This window comes from Prunus avium, chromosome 2, assembly GCF_965620075.1.
Source record: "Prunus avium chromosome 2, drPruAviu1.hap1.1, whole genome shotgun sequence".
Taxonomy (NCBI): domain Eukaryota; kingdom Viridiplantae; phylum Streptophyta; class Magnoliopsida; order Rosales; family Rosaceae; genus Prunus; species Prunus avium.
The window spans coordinates 35,401,329-35,424,527 of NC_142285.1; the positions used below are offsets into that span (position 1 = coordinate 35,401,329).

At 36.8% G+C, this 23,199-nt stretch overlaps 5 protein-coding genes and 1 long non-coding RNA gene across 7 annotated transcripts; 5 read left to right on the plus strand and 1 right to left on the minus strand.

Moving 5' to 3' along the window:
- Nucleotides 1-234: 234 nt before the first annotated feature.
- LOC110751785 (ubiquitin-conjugating enzyme E2-17 kDa) lies at nucleotides 235-3,500 on the plus strand. The gene is made up of 4 exons (XM_021952299.2): nucleotides 235-459; nucleotides 1,251-1,378; nucleotides 2,613-2,717; nucleotides 3,154-3,500. Exons 1-4 carry the CDS (start codon nucleotides 390-392, stop codon nucleotides 3,295-3,297), a joined length of 447 nt encoding a protein of 148 aa, XP_021807991.1. The 5' UTR covers nucleotides 235-389; the 3' UTR covers nucleotides 3,298-3,500.
- A 2,590-nt stretch (nucleotides 3,501-6,090) lies between these two features.
- Nucleotides 6,091-7,227, plus strand: LOC110751846 (ethylene-responsive transcription factor CRF5-like). Its single transcript, XM_021952380.2, has one exon. The coding sequence runs from the start codon at nucleotides 6,236-6,238 to the stop codon at nucleotides 7,097-7,099; it is 864 nt and encodes a 287-aa protein (XP_021808072.1). The 5' UTR covers nucleotides 6,091-6,235; the 3' UTR covers nucleotides 7,100-7,227.
- A 3,449-nt stretch (nucleotides 7,228-10,676) lies between these two features.
- LOC110751828 (uncharacterized) lies at nucleotides 10,677-11,750 on the plus strand. The gene is made up of 2 exons (XM_021952353.2): nucleotides 10,677-11,066; nucleotides 11,180-11,750. Exons 1-2 carry the CDS (start codon nucleotides 10,836-10,838, stop codon nucleotides 11,645-11,647), a joined length of 699 nt encoding a protein of 232 aa, XP_021808045.1. The 5' UTR covers nucleotides 10,677-10,835; the 3' UTR covers nucleotides 11,648-11,750.
- A 408-nt stretch (nucleotides 11,751-12,158) lies between these two features.
- LOC110751827 (Mitochondrial substrate carrier family protein) lies at nucleotides 12,159-16,307 on the plus strand. 2 transcript variants are annotated; one of them, XM_088249512.1, is made up of 10 exons: nucleotides 12,159-12,535; nucleotides 12,897-12,971; nucleotides 13,060-13,185; nucleotides 13,834-13,893; nucleotides 14,042-14,212; nucleotides 14,701-14,800; nucleotides 15,018-15,109; nucleotides 15,219-15,368; nucleotides 15,557-15,612; nucleotides 15,729-16,307. In XM_088249512.1, exons 1-10 carry the CDS (start codon nucleotides 12,308-12,310, stop codon nucleotides 15,859-15,861), a joined length of 1,191 nt encoding a protein of 396 aa, XP_088105638.1. In that variant the 5' UTR covers nucleotides 12,159-12,307; the 3' UTR covers nucleotides 15,862-16,307. The 2 variants fall into 2 exon arrangements, with proteins under 2 accessions (XP_088105638.1, XP_021808043.1); XM_021952351.2 differs by having other exon boundaries at nucleotides 12,162-12,535; nucleotides 15,554-15,612.
- Nucleotides 16,308-16,770: 463 nt separating this feature from the next.
- LOC110751829 (arabinogalactan protein 20) lies at nucleotides 16,771-17,609 on the minus strand. Its single transcript, XM_021952354.2, has 2 exons — nucleotides 17,290-17,609; nucleotides 16,771-17,079 (listed from the first exon to the last, which is right to left on the minus strand). Exons 1-2 carry the CDS (start codon nucleotides 17,456-17,458, stop codon nucleotides 16,973-16,975), a joined length of 276 nt encoding a protein of 91 aa, XP_021808046.1. The 5' UTR covers nucleotides 17,459-17,609; the 3' UTR covers nucleotides 16,771-16,972.
- A 2,034-nt stretch (nucleotides 17,610-19,643) lies between these two features.
- On the plus strand, nucleotides 19,644-22,433 carry LOC148296941 (uncharacterized). Its single transcript, XR_015833567.1, has 3 exons — nucleotides 19,644-20,076; nucleotides 20,909-20,972; nucleotides 22,038-22,433. It is a non-coding gene; the product is annotated as an uncharacterized LOC148296941 (long non-coding RNA).
- Nucleotides 22,434-23,199: the final 766 nt, after the last annotated feature.

Here is a 23,199-nt window from a genome sequence, read left to right on the forward strand (position 1 = left end):
AAGTGCTCAAATAATAGTCCGAGTTTTGTAGGTCCAATGGGTCCTACAGAACCACCCATTTGAGGTCGATATGATTAACGCACTTTCCAAATCCAACCACCGCCGTTGAAATTCATAATCAAACAGAAGTCATCAAAATAAACGGCCATAAATTAATCTCAATTCCATATAATCATATTCACATAAAGGCAGAACCTCTTGGAATCTCTCTCTCTCTCTCTCTCTCTCTCTCACACGCACATACTGACAATACAATATTTTATTCATATTTCTCTGTCTCTTGCTCTTCCTCTTATTGTTGTACACTTCGTCCAGTTCGTTCTCTTTTCTTCTTCCTCTTTAAGCTCTTTTCCTTCCTTTAGATCCGTTACGATCTAAGAGGTTCATCCATGGCTTCAAAACGGATCTTGAAGGAGCTCAAAGATCTCCAGAAGGACCCCCCGACCTCTTGCAGCGCAGGTACAATCTCCTTCTTCTTCAACCCATGTTTTTAATTTTATATTTTCGTTGGGTTTTAGCGTTTACTTTCATTTTTCATGGTCCTAAGCTTATTTCGAAGCTCGATCTATGAATTTTCATTCATTTGCAGATATGGGTCGTTGTAAAATGTTGGATTTTGCTATGTATTATGTTTGCGCGTTCGCTTGCTTGGTTTTGTGCTTGTTGCAGCTGAAGCTATTTTCTTTCAAAAAGAATTTTGGGTTTGGTGGAAATTATCGTTTTGATTACATGTTTACAGTGTTTGTGTTATTAAGGCAATGAAATATAGTATCTTTTCTTCGTCACTGGTTCAGGAGGGATTTTGGGTTTGTTTTGCTTCAAATGTAATTTGTGGAAAAATTGTTGTAAAATTGTGAAGTTTTGGTGTTGTAATGTGCTAATCGAAATTTGACTTGAGCCATGCAGATAATTGTGTCAAGGATTAGAGTGCATACTATTTATTATATGAAGGGAATTGCAGCCTATGGTGAATTTGTCATGGTTGATAACCATTGACCTGACATTGAGTTGTGTCCTAACTAAGACACAAAGATAAACAATTTTGTAGAAAGATTTTTTTCTTTCTTTCTGAATTTACTTAACTATGGAAGTAAGAAGAATTTGTAGATAAACAGAGCCGTTTTGATTATTTCTAGTTGCTGAATAAGGCATGCATTTGAACGTTGTGTAATAAATTTATTTATAATAATATATTAGGAATTGTTTGCTATGAGACGATTTTGAGGTACACTACTTGTCTTTGATGACAGGGCCTGTCGCTGAGGACATGTTCCATTGGCAAGCAACGATAATGGGCCCCCCAGATAGTCCTTATGCAGGGGGTGTCTTTCTAGTTACCATTCACTTCCCTCCTGATTATCCATTCAAACCACCTAAGGTATGACATCAATTTTATTTTGCTTTATACAAGTTTCTAATTTAGTTTCATGCCAACCAATTGTGCTTTTGGTAACTTTTGCTCTCTCTCCACCCCCCCCTTTTCCCTGACCCTTTAGTTTTGGGTTTTTTTTTTTTGGGGGGGGTGGGGGGTGGGGTGTGTTTGACTTTTAGTATTCATGCATTGTCCAGAGATCCAATGAATGATGTGTGAGGTATTAAACATCAGCAATAGCAGGAAAAATTATGTATTTCTTTTGAACTTTTCAAGAAAACTACTGGTTTGGTCTTAAACATCAACAATGTCAGAGAAAATTTGCTTATTGTTTTGGGAAACATCGGAAATTTTTGTCAGAATTTTTGAAAAAATACTGGTTTTGTATTTTATTTAAAATTTTATCAGTTTGACTAATGTTGAATTGAATCCCAAATCTACAACTCACTGTCTATGAAACTAGAACAGAAAAGGGAACCACATTTTATCAAATTAGTGATGTTAAGAGCAATAATAAGTTAGGCTGAATAACTTTTCGAAACCATATCTGGTGTATAGAAAAAGTTTAGATGGATTACAATAGGTCCAGGACATAGGCATACTGACCTCTGAGCACAACCACTAGATCATGTTGTGGTATTGCAATACTGTAGTATTTGTGAGTTCTTTAGTGTGCCTTAAATGGTTTGGTGGAATAATCTTAATCATCCACAACTTTTTAATTTTCTGTCTATTTGTTTTTAGCATGTGGCAAAGTTATTGCTCTTTGATAGGGAAGACAAAATTGTTTGCTTTGGTAGGTGGTGATGATTCCTATAAACTCTTAGATCTTCACGCAAGGGCTTATTAGACATTTGTATTATAAACTACTAAACAGTATGAGTATGTGTTTGAACATTCTTATTCTTATAAACATATAGGGCCAAGCCTTAGGCACTCAAGTCAGGCATATTGGCTTGGGTCTTGGACTGAGTCAGGAAACCTTGGCCTAGTCCTAGCGACTGCCCATTGTATTGGCGGGGCCGATTCTGTGTATGACTTTGGGCTCTGCTGGTCATGGCCTGAGAAAATACTCTTGATCCCTCCAGGCACATTGGATCTTGGATCAAATTGATCCTTGGGGAAGAAATTTTAATTGTGTATCATGTGTTATTGTCTCCAATGCTTTTGCTCAAAAATTCTAGAAACCACTAAACGAAATTTAACTTGTTATATATCTGTCACGTAATTGTCTTTGCAGGTTGCGTTTAGGACTAAGGTCTTTCATCCAAATATCAACAGCAATGGAAGTATCTGCCTTGACATTTTGAAAGAGCAGTGGAGCCCTGCTCTGACCATATCGAAGGTTCTGATCTCTTAATGACCTTGTTATGATTTAATATGATATAGGTTTTCAATTTCCCTAATCCACATGGATCCAGCGTGGTGATTACCATGAAGAACCCCACAGATCCCATATTTTCCATGCTGAAGTCCAGATTGTGGTGTGTCTGGTTAAATACTTTGTCCAGCATTTTTTTGGGAAGTAGGCTTACTAGGAAAATTAGATGGGTACAAATTATTTATAAATTAATCTTCACCATGTACCCCTCATCTGGATTTCCATTCAGGAGCATATGCAACTGGATCTGCTCTCCATTGTTGTAGCAAAACATTTTGAGAGTGAGGGCACTGACAGGGAATGGCTCATTTGTTAATGCATGGTTGCTTTGTACCCTATTCACTCTTTTATATCTGCTGGTTTTTAAGAGGGTGGGAAAGGTTCTTGTTTCCTATTTCAGGTGTTGCTATCCATTTGTTCCCTGTTGACGGACCCAAACCCAGATGATCCCCTGGTGCCAGAAATTGCTCATATGTACAAGACAGACCGGGCAAAGTACGAGACAACTGCTAGGAGCTGGACCCAGAAGTACGCAATGGGTTAGTGTGCTTTGTAGCGAGGGCATGTAGTACGTCGGCTTGTATTCCTTGTATTTCTTGTTATGTATAAAAGAAGCGTGGTCCGAACTTTTGTAATAGACATTGAAGAATATATCTACATGTACACCTCGCAAATGATGACAATGTTTTAGGTGGTTTAATGGATACTTATCGTAGCAACTATGAAATATCAGCTGTTAATGTTCAATTTGCTGTCTACATGTGAAAGTAGAAGTTTGTTGACATTGAAACCTAACGCCCCCAAGATGATTTGTTGTATGAGAATATATTAACCCTAATGCCAGAACTACTGTACTGGACAGCAGAACCAGGTGCTGCTACGACCATAAAATTGCATAAAATTTGGTCCTTCCCTCTAGCGTCTACGTGAAAGGAGGGCGTTTCTGATCTGCTCCATTTGCGTGAACATGATTGAATTTTCTGAAGAATGTTCCAAGACTCCTGGTTTAAGCAATACAGCTAAAACTTCCATATAATGATCAAGCCTGTGTAACACCTCATGGAGCTTTTCTTTGGGCCCGTTTGATAATGATTTCAATTTTACTTTTTAGTTTTCACTTTTTGTGCTAGAGTATATAGGAAAATTTGAGTGAGGATGAGATTGAGAGAGAGATTGAGAGAGGAGTAACAAAAGTGAAAACAATTTTATTACTCATACTTGCCATCCTCCCCTCTAATCTTCCCTTTCAATCTCATCTTCACTCTCATTCTCACTCTTTTTCCTCTATATTGTAGCCAAAAAAATGAAATTGAAAAACTAAAACCAATTTTAGAATTTTGTTTAAGTGCATGATTGGGGCCATTGACTTAGAAGAGTCAAGGTCCTACAGGAAGACATTGTTTATGTCTTTCTCAACCCTCCAAATTGGGAAAGGCCAGATGAAATGTTTGATAATTTTTTTTTTCCGATACTGATGAATTAGTTTGAGTGCGACTCCTTCAAGTCAACCAAGTTGTGATTTTATTTCCTCTAATTTTTAGTCTTTAATGCTCCACTCCGAGAAAAAACTGTCCATATTGAGAACTTTATTTGAAAAAAGTTCCCCTAGCTGTTAAGATGTTCTTCAATAAACCACATATTTTTTGGCTTTCTTTCTGCTACCAAGTTTCAACTTGATGCATTATGTGCTATCAACACAAGTCAATTCTTACTCTCAAAGAGTTTTTATTTTTATTTTTTTTAGAACATATCCTATTGAAAAGGGCGATAGCACACTAGACTCACACATATTACACACATGCTAGGACTCGACCACGACCTTTTATGCGGAGAGCATTTACTCCAAACCGTCCTTTGCTTCAAAGAACATTTTTAATTTTTGAAATTTGAAGTAGATATAGGTAAGACAACTTTTCCACTTTTATTAAGAAGGATTGCTTATAAAAAGCTTTTATTTGAACATGGATTGAAAATAATGCCAAAGATTATGCATACACTAGAAAATAAAGTTCATAAAGGAAGTGAAACAAACAAGTGAGGAAATATCCTGGTTTTTGCATGCTGAAAACAAACCCACTTTTTTGCTACATGTTTCTCTTTCCAAGCAAAAAATCTGATCTCCTTGCCCATCCCCTGCCTTTCATGAAAATAGCGGCAATTTCTGTCAGAGCAAACCCCCAAAAATGAAGCCTTTCAAGTTTCAAATTAATTGGGAAAATATCAACAAAAAAAAAAAGGGAGAAGATTGAAAAGGAACGTGATGTGTGGCAAAATTGAGAAACAGTGAAGAGTTGACAGCAACAAATCACAGCAGAGAAGAGCAAGTCTTTTCAGTTTCATTGAAACCAATTCCCAAGCCACAAAATCCGTACGTTACAGCCCAAAATTGACCCAAATGATTTTCTTTCATTTTTATTTCTTATTTTTCCTTATTCAAAAATATTTCAGCATTAAATGAATGGTCTTTGTTGGTCAACAACCCGTATTTTTGGAGTGACAGAATTTTAATTAATTAATTATTTTTAAAAGAGGAATATATAAATGAATGACTTTTTCTTTTTGGTGAAAATAAATTAATGATTTTGATCAAATAAGGTAACTGAGGAAGGGGATAACTGAGAGACAAATTTGTAGTTTTGTGGGAACTGGGAAATGTTTTTAAGTTGTTTCGTGGAGCGCAAGCATCAACGGGGGCCCACAATATTAATTTATTGTCTATTAATAAAACTTCAAATATTTTTCAAGCAATTCAAAATTAAAACGAAAAATCACTAGAGGTTGACTTCATTTGGTACCCCCCCCAAAAAAAAGAAAAAATGGAAAATGGAAGAGCAGAAACTTGGTCGCCAAGCAAAAAATAACTTTTCAATTTCTATATCCATTTAATTTTAGTTTTCTAATTTGGTTATTCCTATGAGATATATATTCAAATAAATATTTTAAATTTAACAATTTTAAGTTCAAATATTCCCAAATGTTTAATGTAAATCCATTCACCAAAAACTCGGATTTAACCACCTATCATAATCTATTTGATAAAGTATCCATGAAACGACATTGTTTTAACTTTACATACCATAATCTCTTGCTTCAAAACTTCCCAGACGAAAAAAATGAACCCCAAATTTAAAAAACGAATCTTAATTAAAACGTGTTTTTTTATTTGTTTTTTAATTAGGAATGAAATTTAAAATTATTTAATTACTTGTTAAAGAAAAAAAAAACATTATTTTTTAATAAAAGAGGAAAAACGAAAATGTTGGAGGCTGCTAAGATACTCCTATAAAACTGCGATTCTTGGCATTTTGACTCCTCTGCTCTCTCTCTCTCTCTCTCTCTCACTCACTCTTATCTCTCTCTGAAGCTCTTATTTATTCTCAGCTTTTACTTTTTCTTAATGCTTCATCAGTTACATTTGCTCTGCAAATTTCTCTTCTTCTTCTCATTTCATTTCTAGATTTTTCTCTTGGTCTGCAACAGCCATGAATCGAACCAAGTACACAGAGCATCGAAACATCACAACCAAGCTCGTCAATCATTTCCCAGAATCCAATGTCGTAGCCCCCAAAATTGTACGGATTTCTGTCACCGATGGCGACGCCACCGACTCCTCCGGCGACGAGGCCGAAGACCGAATCGTCGTGAAGCGCACGATCAACGAAATCAGAATCGAAGAATGCAGTGCTCCGAGGCTCTTCTCCAAGCCTAAGGCTCCGAGGTGCAGAGCAAATGACGAAAGCAACAAAGTTTCGCCGAAGGGGAAGAAGTTCCGAGGCGTACGGCAGAGGCGGTGGGGGAGATGGGCGGCGGAGATCCGAGACCCCACTAGCCGGACCCGGGTCTGGCTCGGAACGTTCGACACGGCGGAGGAGGCCGGTTTGGCTTACGACAGAGCCGCCATTGCGTTTAAAGGACATCTGGCCTTCACCAATTTCATCAAGCCACCCGAAATCGCCGTACCGGCCACTCCGGACTACGACTGCAAACCGATTTCTTGGGAAACGTCGCCCACCGTTGCGGTGATCGGCGAGTGTGATCACAGTCTTCGTTCGCCGACCTCTGTTTTGAGCCCTGGTGAGGCCGAAATCGAGTGGAGACCGGTCGGGATTTCGGAGCGAGATGATTTCGGGGCGTTTGAGTCCGAGTTTTTGCTGAACGATTGTTTTGAACCGGAGGCTCCCGCGCCGATATTTTTCGACGAAATGAGAGTCGTACCGGAAATGCTGTTAAAAGATGAAGATTTCTCCGATTTGTCGCTCGATTTCCGGTCGTGTAAGTGGGATGACGTGGAGGATTACTTCGAAGGTGCTTGTGATCAAAGCGGTGCGCCTTGTTGTTTTGAATGAAATGCTTCGACAGATTTGAGTGCCGGAGAGTGGTTTGAGTTTTGTTAGTAAATTAAGCTCTGTAGTCTATATAATTAAGTTAATTAATCACTTTGTAAATTTGTTTTGAAATTGAAGGCATGATGATGATCAAGAAAGAGTTTGAATGAATGATGCGAGATTTTGGGTTGATCCTATAATTTTTGATTTTTGCTGAAGTGGCGCCTGTGACTCGTATGAGATATTTGTTTGTTATTCCATATAAACTATCAACCGTTTATGGTGGGGGATAAATTATTCTGTCATACGGAAATACGTTTAGGTGGGACCTTAATAAATGTATATTTGGGAGCGCTTCTAAAAGCGTTTTTTAACATTATTTGACAGAAAGATTTACAAGTGCTTTTCTCTGAAGCACTTGTATTTTTTAAGAAAATTCAAAAATTTTATAATAAACGAGCTTTTGTTAAAAACCCTTATGAACAAAAGTACTTCTTAAAGAAACGAGCCTGGAAATATTCAAGTTTCGAGTTCACACAGCTCGTCTCATATTTACCCCGTTGAACTAATCCACATTAAAAGCTAAAGTCATTTTCATGTTGAATGGTGCACCCACTAGTCATTTGAGAGACATTTGGTTTTGCATTTTGTTTTCGCCAACTCCAATTTCACAGAGGGCTTTTGGGTGGAAAAGGGATTTATGAGTTTATTTAGTAAGTGAAACATAGCACGGCAGCATTAAGTCATTGACCCATATTGGGGACTCTGACTCTGATGAGAACACGTAACAGTGAGAGCAGAGAGTAAATCGAGGGTGATGTTGGCCTCTGCCTTGCCCCAAACCCCAAAACCCAAAACCTAGAAACCATTATATTAAGTGAACAGTCTATAAACCTAGTCCTAGACCTCCTGGAAAGAGAAAGGGTGAGAGGGGCCATTGCTTTTTCAGAAATTCCCAGACATTGTCAGCTTGCTTTTCAGGTGAAATCCCGGCATGTTTCTTGAATCTCCGGCCAACAGAACCTGTAAATCTTTTTCCTGGTCAAATTTTACACAAAAGGGTTCTTGCTACTGGCTGGGTTGTTGGTAATTTTAACGTTCAAAACACCTTTTACTGTTGGTAAATTGCATCGTGAAATACGAGGTTCCATTTCATACATCGGATAATCAGACCCACATGCAAGTTGCATGCCTTCTCTGACTAGACTTTGTCTCTCCAAAGGAGATAAATGATGCTGTATTGGTAAAATCAGATCTTCTTCTTGCAAAACCTGTACTTGGGTTGGGTCCCTTTCTCTACTCTTTTTGTCCAATGAGACATGGCTCAACCTTTTGCAGTCCAAAATCTTCAATTTCTGTTTACTTAAAGTTAATCCCAGTATTAGTTCAAGTTGGTATTTGGGAAGATCCTCCTTCAAAAATTTACAACTACCTAGGAAGACACGCCGTTCTTCTCACTATAAATGATCACGTATTAATCAAATATGTCAGAGTTTTACTCAGTCCAATAATTCAAGTTCATAATGGTGCATACTATTGAGATTTATTTTGTTACTTGCGCCTCAAGTCTCAACGGGCTGATCATTTCCAATAAGAGAGAGAGAGAGACAGAAAGAAAGAAAAGTCAACAGAATAACTTAATACTAAGTCGGTCTGGGCTTGTTTAGCCCCACCCTACCTTGATACAAAGATAACCGTGTCCCCATACCCTTTTAAAACAAAACACTGAGGCAATAGCAGCTGCTTTAATATCCAGCCAAAGCTCTCTGAAAATTCAACTCAAAGGACAATAAATCAGATGATCTTCTTCTTCTTCTTCTTCTTCTTCTTCTTCTTCAATTACAGCCCCCTTCCAAGTACAGTGGTCTCAATGGGCAAACGCCGTGTCTAGTGCAACGGATGTGGTCCTTGCGATAGTACCAATTTAATTTCTGATAATCTCTCTCTGTCTCTTGGGTTTTGAACCCTACTTATAGCTTTTATTTCTGTAAGCTAAAGTTTTTCATATAGTTGCAAACTGGAAATCTAAACCGCCCAAGAGAACTAAATCTCGGAATCATACGCTTTGTGCATCGATCTTCTTCTACAATTCACGTTTTATCATTTGTGCGATTCGAATGGTAGATATTATTGTACTTCCGTCAAAATCATGAATGTCTTCTTATCTAACAATTTTGTCATTATTTTTACTTATTAGGAGCTTAAATTGACAAGATGGTAAGATAATATGATACATTATTTGACAAAATACCATAACCCTACATATGTACATGTACAACTTAAAATCACTTTCACAGAAGATAATAGGTTAAGGCCTAAAAATGTGCAAACAAAAAAATACAGGGAACATTCATCAAGTGAAGGAGAGGACATAATTGAATCAAACGTGAAAAAAAAAAAAAAAAAAAAAAAAGCAGGAAAAGCCAAGATTTTTATTCCAAATACCTTAAAAATACAAGGTGTGCTAATCTCTTTTTGACCCCAAAAGTTCATGAGTATGACATGGGATTAAGCCCACACTTTAAAAGTTTACTCAGCCTGAGCCTGAACCATGCTCAATTTGAATTTACTATTTTTAGTTTGAAGTGGGCCACAAAATCTGAGGCATCATGGGAGAGGGAGCCCAAGGAAAAGGAGGTATATAATTTGCAGAAGAACACGGAGAGATCTTATGAAATGTTCTCTCTCATTTATCATAGAGATTTTTGAATATCAGAACAGGTGGGGTCAGTGTGGTCCATTCAACCTACCACCAAGAACAAAGATAGAGATTTGCAAATTGCAAGAGATCTTTAGGTCCATGTATGATGACCTTTTCAGTCTTGTTCTTCTTTTACCCTAATGAAATTTTTTGTCTCTTCAGGTTCCCATTGGTCGCATTGAAAATAGAATTCCACTTGTAAATATGTGGTTTGAAATTGTTTGACAGCATATGTTTTTGAGTGCGGTGATGAAGTACAGCAGCAGGGTCAATTGTTTGTAGCTAAAATTAGCAAAATTCAAATGGATCAGAGCTTCTGTTGTAGTTGACTTTGCTCCGTTTATACTCTGCCTCATGCAAAACCAGTCTGAGAAAGGCCCCAATTTGTCTCTCCCACAGAAATGAGTAGAGTTTATTTCTGTAACCTTCTCAACAAAACGAGTTGGTCACATGGGGCCTAAATTAATTGTGCACAGTTTTTAAATACAAGTTGGCGTATGGCCATTAAACAAAATGATGGATGTTATGCAAGGGACTTGCAGCTCAGTTGATTAAGAGCATTTAACACTGTATTCGAGATCCTAGGTTCGATTTTCCCCTCCCCCAATATTGCTTTGTATAATAAATGCTATGATGCTATGCTACATGTATCACATACATAACACAACATAATGAGTGTTTATCAGAAAAAGAAAAAAGGAGAAGAAGAAGAACGTGATGAGAGTGAGGGTGTGGGGGCATGACCAGCTAAGCCATTCAGTTTTTTTTTTTGTAATCAAATCTTCCCTTCAAAGAAAGAATAAAACCACCTAAGAAAAGAAGAAAGAAAAAGTGACCGAAATGATTGTCTGTCTGGAAACACCTAATGCAAACTATAACAGAAGAAGGGAAGGCCTACCCTTCATTATATTCCATGTGGTTTCAGGCTCTCAAGTCTCAACAACCACAGGGAAGAAAAGGGAAAAGCTGAGAAAATTGAACATGGTTGGTGTGCAAAGAATATTAAAAGAAAAAACATTGAAAACCACAATATTAGTGGGTTTTAATTGATGGGCAATGTCTTTGTTTGAGGGAGTTAAGAAAGACCTGCAGTTTTCCCATCAAGACAGCATGGGCTTTCAAGGCTGGCTCAACAATGAAACTAGAGAAAATAGCAGGTCTTGTAAATTCTGCTCAGAACCTGCTGGTTACAGTGATTTTGCAGAGGCCCCATTTGAGGAGAGGAAGAGGTTGGTTGACATTAGAAACTCAGTGAAGGAAGTTGATAACATGTTCGTGATTTTACAGGTAAACATGCCCCTCAACATTATTTCGTCTTCTTTTTCCTTGCTCCTGCTTTTATGGATTGGCCAATTTGTCCATCCCCAAATTCTTTTTAACATTTGGCTATCTGCATGCAGAGAATGGGTTCTTGGCAGCAGATGGATAGGCATGCAGCCTTCACCAAGTTGGAAGAAAGCAGAGTAAATCTATCAGCAAAGGTGGCAGAACATAAAGGAAGGGCACTTGATGTGGTGACAGAATTGAAAGCATGTTTTGGCAATGAAAACAATGTCCCTTTCAATTGGGATTTTAAAGAGAGATTGAAAGAAAAATCTGAACCTGCTGCTCACAGCAGAAGGTTTCTCACTGATTGCATTAGAAAGTTGTTCATCTCAAGGAAGTGGCAGAGAGTTGGTTTTGCTGTGAAACTAGTCATGGTGTCCGCTAGCATTTTCTCTCTAATGGCAGCTTATCATACCAGGCAATTACTATACAACAGCTCCAGAAAAAGGATCCCATTTGTGGTTTCCAAAGAAGCAGGAAAAATTGCCAGTCTATTAACCATCTCAAAGAGCCCTCTTGATGTCTTTTGTGGCAGGGGATGATTCTTGCTTTGATTTCACTCATTCTCATAATTTGTTGTTGTGAAAAGTTTCCGGATTGTATCTCTTTGTCTTGTCTCTATAAATTTATTTATTTATTTTTTCATGTAGCATGTGTTATCCACTTGTAAGAGTAGAATAGGTAGTTATCATTTGTATGATACTGAGCGAGGAGAAAAGAAGAGCAAATGATACATTGACACATCAGCGGGTGTCACTAAATGTGTCAATGTTGTGTGTTCAAATATCATTACTCATAATTTAGACTATAACTTGTATTTTTTTAATATATAAAAAATTTAACTTAATCAAACTATTGGGCTCAGTTTCAGACCAATTAAAATAAGTCCCAATTTGCAGTGAGCTTCTACATGAAGCCCATTGAAGCCAAGTGGGAGTTTTTCCAACTTGGACTTTGCGCAACCAGAAAATTCTACGATAGTGGTCCACAACCACAATCCACAATCCACATCCACAATTAAGAGGAGAAGACCATCAGCCCCAATTGTTTGGCGCCCTGAGCTCCACGCCAATTTCGCCACGAATCATAACAGCATCCCCACACACAAGCAATACTCGCGTCTTCCCCACGAAAAATTGAAAATTCAGAAACTTTGAATATTGAATAATACACCCGTCGAAAACACAGAGAGACAGACACGAATGGTGGCCTCGAGACACGGCCTGCCTTCATGGATGAGCACAGCAGCTAGCAGAGTTGATTTTGAAGGAAACGTAGATACCATGTTCAAGGATGGCAAAGAACAGCGAAAGCAGCACCATGCCATGCGCGTATCTGATGCCAATTTGGGTTTTGGAGAGAGGGCTCTCTCTGCTGCTGGCGCCGCTTTTGTCTCTGCGATTCTCGTTAACCCTCTTGATGTTGCCAAGGTTCGCAATTTCTATTCCCCATTGGGTTCTTATATTATAATCTATTCTGGGGACTTTTTGGAAGATGCCCATTTTTGGCTTTTCGTTTCCTCATCTTTTGGACGTTTTGTGTAGTAAAATTCCCATATGCTGTGATTGAGATTCTATTATCTTCTTAAGAAACCCATTGAGAAGATCATATATGGTTGTTGTGGATTAATATAACGTTATTAATTTAAAAGTTGTCCTTTCAAAACTGATTCGTCTGTGCTTGATGAGATTAGTCATTTGTGAAGCTTGCATGCTTATAAAGTTCTCTACTTTAAGGTTTTCGTTATCAAAATTAACTGACTTTATGCGCCATTTATTGCATTTCCTTCAGACAAGGTTACAAGCGCAGGCTGCTGGAGTTCCTTATCAGGGTCTATGTGGTGTGGCATGTTTTGAAACAAACACAGTATGTATGCAGTTGTTTTTTTTATTGAGTTTATCTTATTTACTCTGCAACGAAGCATCTTTAGTAATGGCTTTGGGATTGGCTGCAGATGCTTCCAGATTTGAGATCTTCCACACCACGCACAAGTTCAGTACTTGGATCCAAGATCGTCTGCCCTCCAGAGTGTAACCAGTATAAAGGAACACTGGATGTGTTGCTCAAAGTCATACGTCAGGTTGGTTGATACAAAAACTTAAATATATGGTAGATTCTTCTCCCGAAAAGGAGTTACTTACGTTTCATTATGTGATAGATGACCTCTTCCTTGTGTAAAATTTCAAGTATCTATCCTTAAACAGCAACTTTTGCAATCCAGCAGATGTCATATTGTTTGGCAAAGCTTTGAACCTTACTGTCTGTTGTCATAGAGGCATGGATTTTATACTAACCTCGTATTCTAAAAAGAACAGAAAAATCCACTCACTTTCTCTTTGTTTTATAGTGGAAAACCCTGAAAGTGCCGTGTGAAGTCTTAGATAGAGTAACTAGGTTTTCTGTTATTTTTTCTTTCTACGGTCGGACGAAGGAACAAGAGAAGTACCTAAAACATGCTGGATGGTAGATATTATTTCAAAGTGATTATTAAGCGACTATTGCATCATATCATTTGACTGTATGCCAGTGCCGCTAGGAAATTTGCGATGCCTTACATTACATGCATGGCATTTTCTTTTCATGTTTTAAGACACTTTTCAATGCCTTGTCCACATGCTTACTGTATCCCCATTAAGGGACTATTTGCTTATTTAGGTCATCACCTATGAGTTTGTAGGCAAATCTTTTAATAATATTAGAGGGGTTTCACAGGAATAAATTGGTGCAGGAAGGATTTTGGAGACTCTGGAGGGGCACTACTGCAAGCTTAACATTGGCCATACCAACTGTAAGTCTCTCTCTTACCAAGGATTACCTCTTTCATCTAAATGGTTCCTTGCAGTGTTAGATCCCATGCTGTGGATGATGCAAGGTGGTATGCACTTTGTTCTGGAAATTGTGGTGCTGGTAGTTATTGTTTTCTATTTGTCAATCAGGTGGGGATCTACATGCCTTGCTATGACATTTTCCGCAATTTGATGGAAGATTTCACAACTCAGAATGCTCCAAATATGACACCATATGTCCCATTAGTTGCAGGGTCACTAGCACGATCATTAGCTTGCATCTCTTGTTACCCTGTTGAACTCGCAAGGACGCGCATGCAGGTATTTAATGATGTAGATTGATGTCATTTATCACCATTTTACACTGTTCCTGACTTGTGAACTGGTATTCATCTCATATCCATAGGTTTTATGCTATCCCTGTCAAGACCTCTTGACCAATCCCATGAGTGTGATTTCAGTAACTATACAACAAATTATCTTAGTTAATGACCTGAATACAATAAAAAATTAGGATTTATTATTGAGGATCTATGACCTATTTCGGCAATACAATTAACATCAGACAAGACAATGAATATTTACTACCTTGATGTTTTTTTGATCTAGGCTTACTTATTAGTCATTATTTTTAACTTTATATCTTGTCTAAAGTATCTCGTACTTTGCAAATCATAGATGAGGTGTCCTTCAGGTATCTGCTTATCTTTAAGGTTACATAGTTGGAGAGAACTATTTTTATGCACAGGGTAGCCTTTTCCCCCCCAAAATTGAAGTTTCTCATAGTGTGCCCCCTTCATTAACCGCAGGCATTTAAGGAAGCCCGAGCTGGAGTGAAGCCTCCAGGAGTTTGGGGGACACTGAATGGGGTCATCAACCCTGTGAAGAGCAATAACCTCCTTCAAAACTGTAAGTGAACTCCTAATTATACTTTTGAGTTAGTTCTTTACTTCCCCATATCTCTTAAGTAATTGATTTGCAGCTGATCAAGATGATGTGATGATCAGGTAATAACCTATAAATGACACCGGTTGATGCATACCTATCTTGTATTGGAATAGTTCTAAGGTTGCCCTTTAGTTAAGATAAGATTGTTGATGACATTATTATTTTTCTTTTGTAACAGTACAAAACTCTCGCATCTTGTGGACTGGCCTCGGGGCACAACTTGCTCGTGATGTTCCTTTTTCTGCAATATGTTGGTCAACCCTTGAGCCAGTGAGTTACACTATTTCAAGAAATTCAAAAGCTACCTTCTGGTTTCCTCTTATACCTTGCACTGGCAGGCGTAGACAGCTTGATATAATTATTTGCCCCTTCTGTGCAGATCAGGCGAAGAATTCTTGGTCTTGTGGGTGATGAAGCCAACGCAGCCAGTGTCCTTGGAGCTAATTTCTCTGCTGGGTTTGTTGCAGGAAGCCTTGCAGCTGCTGCTACATGTCCATTAGATGTGGCAAAAACTCGACGACAGATAGAGGTATCTCTCTATAATAAGCTTCACCCTGACTTTCTTTTCTCTTCTCTTGTATTGTACCGAAAGAGACAGAGAAGCAATCCTATAGACTAGACGCTACAGAATTTATTCACGAGAGTCGAGAGCACCCAAAATAAAAAAGAAATAAAGTTTTCTTTGCTTGTTTTTTAACAGTTTTCTTTTTGCAGAAGGATCCTGCAAGGGCATTGAAGATGACAACAAGAACAACTTTGCTTGAAATTTGGAGGTATGTGAGACATCAAGTGCAATATAAACAATGAATCGCAATGATGTTAATTCTGTAATAATATGTTCAAATGTTCTATGTTTTTAACCAACCATGGAACTTTTTGTTTCGAATAGGGATGGAGGGATGAAGGGGCTGTTTATGGGAGTTGCTCCTCGTGTTGGTAGGGCCGGTCCTTCTGTTGGGATAGTCGTCTCCTCTTATGAAGTTGTCAAGTACTTTTTATATTATAGACTTCTGACTCAATGATTAAACGTGACACATTCGTTGATTGTGGTTTTGGGATTGTGGTTTACTTGTACAAAGCTTACAAGGTTTTCAATCAGACACCTACCTTGAGAGGGGGGAAATCACAAATTATGAGATTTCCTTTGTGGGAATCACAATGTTCCTGTCATGGTGGTGGAGAAAGGCTGCAAAAGCACAGAACACAGCAATTTTGGAGAATAAAAGATTGTCTTCATGGATCCCGGGAATGCCAGGATTTAAAGTTTTTCCCTTCTAAACATTCAGTCTTTGATTGCAGCACAGTAGTGGAAATATTTTCTTTGCTGCAATACAAGATAAATTGTTGATATCCAAGTTCTGTTTAAACTTTCTTAAGCTTTGGGTTGAAATCACCAGCTGTATTTTCAAATTGTTGATATCATTCAAACTCAGAGAAAAAAGTGATCTATATAATTGAAGTTCAAATATATTGCAAACAGTGACTTTATTTATTCAGTGATTTTAAGTGCGCTAATAGCAGCATCTTAAAAATACCACTCAAATTGGGTACATACGAGCCTTTGTCGCCGGCAATCTAAAAAATTTAAAAATCAATGGAGTAATGGAGGCTTCATCCATTATGGATAGGAGTTGCTTTGGGAACTCCCATGGGAGTTGAAGAAGGATGCATTTGGGTCTCAATGCCACAGCGATATGGCGTAGCAACCGCTGCCAAGTTATCAAAACCGAAAGCACAACTCCGGTTGTTATCAAATTATGAGACAATCTTGGCAAACAGTCTCATACTGCAAAAAGTTTCTTTTGTGTTGTTTGGTTCCATGTACAATGATGATGAAGAAATGAAACATACTTGTATATCTTCACATTAAAGTTGAACATGTCAATATATACAAGCAAAGAATGAAACAGAAATGAAGAAAGGAACAATAATTTGATAACGATCTACTAGAAGCCTAATCAGCCTCAAACATTGCCATTCATTACTTTATCTAATTCATATATGCACAATCACAGTCAAATAAATCATAATGGAAAGAAAAAAAAAAAACAACACCAAATTTTTTTTTGGTCATTTGTCTACAAATAAAATCCCATCCATTTTTCTAATTCACCTAAAAAAGAATCCCAACATTCAAAAGAAAGTGTAGGAAGATGATGCGTCCAGAGGATGAATGAGGTATGTAAGCACCAAAGCCACTAGCATCAGCACATATGCAATCCCTTGGTCTATGGAAGTCCCTGCAAAATTTTCCAAAAATAAAAAATTTAAACAATGAGATTAATAAGGGAAAAAAAAACCCAATGCTCAATCCAGAAAGGAAAACAAAACCCAAATGCCAATAAAATAAAATAAAATACCCAAAAACAAGAATGAACAAAATGCCTTCAGATCTGATTATAAACAAAGAAATGAAATGGAAAATGTAACATTAAGAAAATAGAATTTACCATCACTGGAAGGGCCAGGGGCATGAGCAGGGGTGGAGGCAGGGGAAGGAGCAGAAGCTGAGGGCTTTGTAGTAGCAGCAGCAGATGGAGATAGAATGGCAAAGAAGACAAATGCAGAGACTAACAAAACTCTGAAAATGGCTTTTGAATAACCAAAGCAAAGTGCCATTTTTTTTTTTTTTAAATGAGGAAAAAAAAACAGAGAAAATTGAGCAGAACCCAATTGAAAGAGAGAGAGAGAGAAGCAGAGAATGTGAGGAGGGGGAAGAGAGAGTTTGGTTTATATATAAAGAGGTTTTGGTGGTGACTGGTGACTGGTGAAGAGAGGCCAGCAAGAGAAGAATAAGGCAGGCCTCCCTATGGGAATTGCTTTATTATTTTATTATTATTTTGGTTTTTTTTGGGTTTATTTTATTTAGTGTCAATTTGGTGACGTGGCCCATGTGGGCTTTTTTGTTTTGTAATTCTTTTTAGGTGGACAGTCTGTCAGCTAGGTTGTCGCTGAGTCATGTGTTGTTGTGTTTTTTGAGTGGAGATGATTCAAAGCCATCTCGGATTCTACAATTTGGGCGGGGCCTACAACGGAATTAACGGCTCATTAACGGCTACTATTGTGTGTGTTTTGGTGAAATCTGAGTTTTGAACTCCGATTCAAATTGGAATTTGGAACACTGCAATGCAATTGCGAGCATTGGGGGAGTTACCACTTATCCAATTTATTAAACAGATTTGAATTTAATATGAGAATCAGTTATCGGCAGATTTGACTTTTGTTTTACAAAAAGATAATTTAAATTATTCTAATTTATTGAGAGAAGTCGAATTTGAATGAAAATGGACGAACCAGATGAATACACAACTCTGCTCAACTAATCTAACCTATAATTATATTCGAATATTTGATATTTTATCATCGCTTGGACTACACAATCTCAATGCAATCTTTTGGCAAGAACGAATTAAAATGTATCTAAGTTTGTCTATTAAAATGTGATTTGAGATTCTCTCAAAAAACAGACTGTCAATTGAGAATAAACAAATTGGGGCAACAAACAAGTATGCAATTTGGCTTTCCATTAGTGGGATACAAAATTGTAATGCCTTGCCTTGCGATTCTGGCAATGACAATTGTCAATGACAAGATATATTATTCTTGAAATGGTCATTGCACAACAAAGAAGATACCCCGCGGCGGGTACATTGTGTCATGGGACAGTTGATCGATCTAGTATTAAATAATATTTATGTAGACAAGATATTAATTGGACATATGCAATTATTATGTGAGTGGTTTTGTATAGAAAAATCGTGCAAAATTAATAATTATTTTTTCTATTATCATCAAAAATTTCTTTTTAAGGTAATTATTCTTTCCTACTTCGGGGTTTTATTTATCTGAGAAGGTTTAACGAGGCCGCCATTAATATGCTAGTTCTTATCATGCAATGTTTCTTTTCGGTTTAATGAAATACAATCTTTTCTCATAAAAAAGAAGAAAAAAGAAGGAGCTGGTGATTGGTGTTTTTGTCAACAATGAGTAATGGTACAGCTTCGTTTTGTATTTGGTATTGACGAGTTATTGTCATCTTTACCCTATACAATTTCGTTTTAATATTTTTAGTTTTATAGCTCTATTAATTTTTGTTTTTTTTTTCTTCTTTAGATTAATGAAATATAACAACACTTAAAATATGAATTCTATTTTTTTTTATATAATTATATTTATTCACATTTTACGTTTATTTGGCCTCTTCCCAAATGCATCAACCCATGGGCCACGTTTGTGGGTCGCCCCAATTGGAAAAATTAGTCCTGCGACCGCGATGGGCTGTTTTTAAGAAGAAAAAAATATAATTCTTTTAGAAGTGCAAAGCACACATTTCAACTAAGCCTGGCACACCTACTGGATCCACTTCATCGACTTCAAATTCCATTTCCTTTTCCAAACAAGAATTTTCTCAGCAGCCAAACACACAAAGAAAGAGAAAATAGAAAATGTGGGAAAAGGCTTTTTACGCCGTAGTCCGTAAAGAATGCTGATGTGCGATGATTGTGTGTAATCAGTTGAGCCCACCTCTTTTGGGCTTAATGTTGTTAGTTGAACTTGGGCTTTTTTGTAAATTGAAAGATCCGAACTAATTCGACCTATTTGACGCTATCCGCTTACATCGATCGATTCAATCCAACTGATGAATCCAATCAAATATATTTATGACCGATTTTTTTATAATTTTGAAGGACTAGATTGAATATCTAAATTTCAAAACCATATGACTGGATCGAATGATGTTAAATGTACGGAAAATTCTACGGTGGACCTGGCGCATCCATGCGCCAATGGATATTGACCGTTAGATTTAGGCAAAACAATAAGGATAGATCTACACCATTAAATGATATAACTTGAAAACCTTCTCAGCAGGTTGAAGGAAAATCCCCAACCCGTAAAAACTGAGCCCCCTCTTTCACTCCCTTCATCTTCTTCTAGCATCCAGCAAGCAACCAACGACGACGACGATGATGGCGAGCTTCACCTGCTCTTTACCCCATCTCTCGTTCTCTCCTTCGCTGGCTAGCGCTCTGAAAATTTCCTTCTTTTGCCTCTTTTTCTTGGCTAGCCCTCTCAAAACCCATCTCTCTTTCTCCCTCTCTCTCTCTCTCTCTTGTCAAGCGCTACCTCTCTGGGTTCATTCTGCTTCTCTCATACCAAAACCCCCAAATCTCCAACATAAAACCCTAATCCTAGACACCTAAATCCCTTTCCAAAACTGAAATTCATTAGAAAAGGTAAGATTTTATCAATTTCATCAGTATTTCTGTCATATATGGCTGCAATTTATGGGTCATTGAAGGTTTTAATGTTAGATCTAGTGCCTATTTGTGTTAGAACTGAGTTTTTTTTGGGTGGGTGATGGAGATTGAAACTAATTTTTATTCGATGTTTGGGGCAAGGTCATGGCGCATGCTCTACCGTATCTCGTTCTTGGTGTGTATTCTTTACATGGTTTTATTTGTTAAAAATTAAAGTGTTGTTGAGTTCATATATCTTGACAATTATTAGCTTGATGACTATCTTTATTTTTCTAAAAGATTAATGTGAATTCTTTTCTTGTGTCAGCTTTCATTTCATATTTTAGAGTTTTTATCACTTTTTAATCTTTTCTTTTTATAAGATTACATTTTCCCTTTGTATAAAGTAATTAATGTTTTTAATAGGAGAAGCTGCGTAATTGTTGAAGCTGCCATTATGGTTTTTGTTGTAAAAATTTCAAGGTTAAGGCAATTCAATTTTAGTTATGCCTTTATGACTTTTATTGTATATTAAATTTCATAGTTGGTCATTTCATATTAATATTCTTTCAATAGTAAATAGCCACATTTGTATGAAAACTTGATCATATTTGCACTTTAGTCTCTTAGGAAAACAGAAAGAGAAAAAAAAAAAGTAAGTCTTAAAGGAGAAAAAATGATTAGAAAGATATTCAAATTTTTTGCTGTAAGTCCAGTTTAATGGCTGTGTTGAAATTATATAAAGACAATATCTAGTTTGAGGTTTCTTGTTTGTGGATGTGGGTGTCTGAATCTAACAAAGTTGTGATTCCTTTCATTGTGAAATAAGGAAGTCAGTATGGGTTTTCCTCAAAATCTGGCCACTTCCTGATCGAATTGGACTTTGAGCCAAGGTATAAACTTGCTCCCCTTGTTGTGCTTGATGTGTTGATACATATGGATTCTGTGATTAAGTTTTTTTACACAGATGGTTGAGACTTTATGTTATTCATCTTCTTAGACCACTTTGGACTTTAATATTCTTTTTCATGGTCACACCGGAGCTCTAATTTTTGAGACTTCAAGTCACTGTAAAAAAACATGGCCAACCTTTGACGCACTTAATTGAATTGTGCGACATGATGAGAATTGAATTATGTTATCGAAAAAGAAAAATCCTTGTTATTGGGTGAGAATTTTGTAGGATTTACTTCATATATGCCCAGAGAAATTATGAGAAGTTGAGAACTTTTTTACACAGCACATATATATGTTGATGAGGAGATACACTACAATTTAAAATGATGTTATGTTTGAATTTTTCAGCTGTATTTCGAATTTCGAATTTGGTTTATAATTTCATGAATAAGCAGCCAACCTTTGTGTTTTGGGTTTGAACTGTGATAATTGGGTTTTAATTATCTTCTTTGGGTTGAATATCTGAGTAGTTTTGGGTTGTGTTTTTGGAACCAACTCTTCTATCAGTTTATCATTGTCAGTATTTGTCAATTAACTAGAAATGACTTTTATTTTCAAAATTTATATCTTTAAATGGGTTGGAGGGCCTTTTTTGATGCCTTTTTTGATGCCCTTGTTTCTATTTGTCAATTACCTATTTCATGTCTACTAATTGGATATTTGTAAATCCAACTACGTTTCAAGTTTGCATAATATGCATCATTTTGTTTTTATGTTCCATTAATCCAGTTGTGTGCTAAGTAAATTCTTGCCCATTTGATTGATTGTTGAGAGTATGTTTAGTTTTCTCAATTTGTTTTTGTGAATTCCACTGATACAATTGGATTTCACATATTCAATTACCTGCTTCCTGTCTGTCAATTTGATTTTTGTAAATACAATTGCTTTTCAATTACCTTGTGTCCAACAATGTTTGTTATTTACTTGTCACTAAGTTATTAACACTTGCAATGAAAGTAAAAGTTAATTGATATGCTAAATTCTATTGTTTTTACTTTTAGGTACTTAAATCATGGAAGAGAAGCTAAATTAAATGACAGTGGTCGTTTGGCAATTACCACTTAGACGACCGGCTTCCGCAAATTAGAATGGCACTTACATATTCATTTTTTTTTAAAGGAAAGAACATAATGGCAATTACATAGTGCATGTTTGTCAATTGCCAACATGATGTGGCTGTGCTGTAGCAAAATAAAGGAATTTTGTATGAGCTTGGTGACGTAAGGCATGGGCTAAATTGAAGATGAGAGTGATGTGGTTAAGTCCCAGTCCTTTTTAATGTGGTGGAATGTAGTTAAATTTTTTTTCTTTCTATTTCTATTGTTATTTAGGTTTCGGTCTACTAAATAATTGATATATGCTACCAAAGTCCTTCCCTTCGTTGGCACTAGAAACAAGCTTTCGGTTTTATTACTTTGATCTTGATTTTCTTTTCCTTGATACGCACTTAGATTTTAGTTTGAAGTTGTCATGGTCCATAGGACTTATATTCTGGCTGTTTAGTTGTTTTCTTTTTCTTGGAATCATAAACTTTCATGTAGTGATGATGTTTTGGGGGCTTGAGTTGTTTCTGTTATTCTCTGCAAGCTTGTGACAACTTCTACTGGGATCCTATTTTAATTTCACTTGTTGGCAAAGATAACAGTTATTGGGCTAGTAACAGAATGCTTATCAGAATCCCATCTCAAATATCCCTAAGCAAATGTTACACCATCCTTCCCATTACCTAACTCTGATTTCACTTTTAAATACAATCTAAGGGAAAAGACAAAAAGAACTAGCAAGAACAAACAAAGCAGAGACAGTAAAACAGCGAAAAAGCCCAAGTCTTTATGTTATTGGCAGCTTTTTCAATTTTGAGAATGGAAATACATTATGTGATTTGTCAATGCAACTGACAAATAGGTAGTGTCATTTGCATTCGTGTCTTGCAAATGACAAACAAAGCAGTCTCATTTACATTCCAATTGCGCAATTACAAGCTATAATGGATAGACATAAATAAAGTTAAGCGCTTTTTCTTCTTAAAACTTTTTTTTTTTTGGTTAAAACTATTCGGATTTATATAAAGATACCCAAGTTTTATTGTTTTGAATATGGATATGTTGTAGCAAAATAAGGAAATTTATACGAGATTGCAAGTTGGTGTGATGGCTTTTCCAA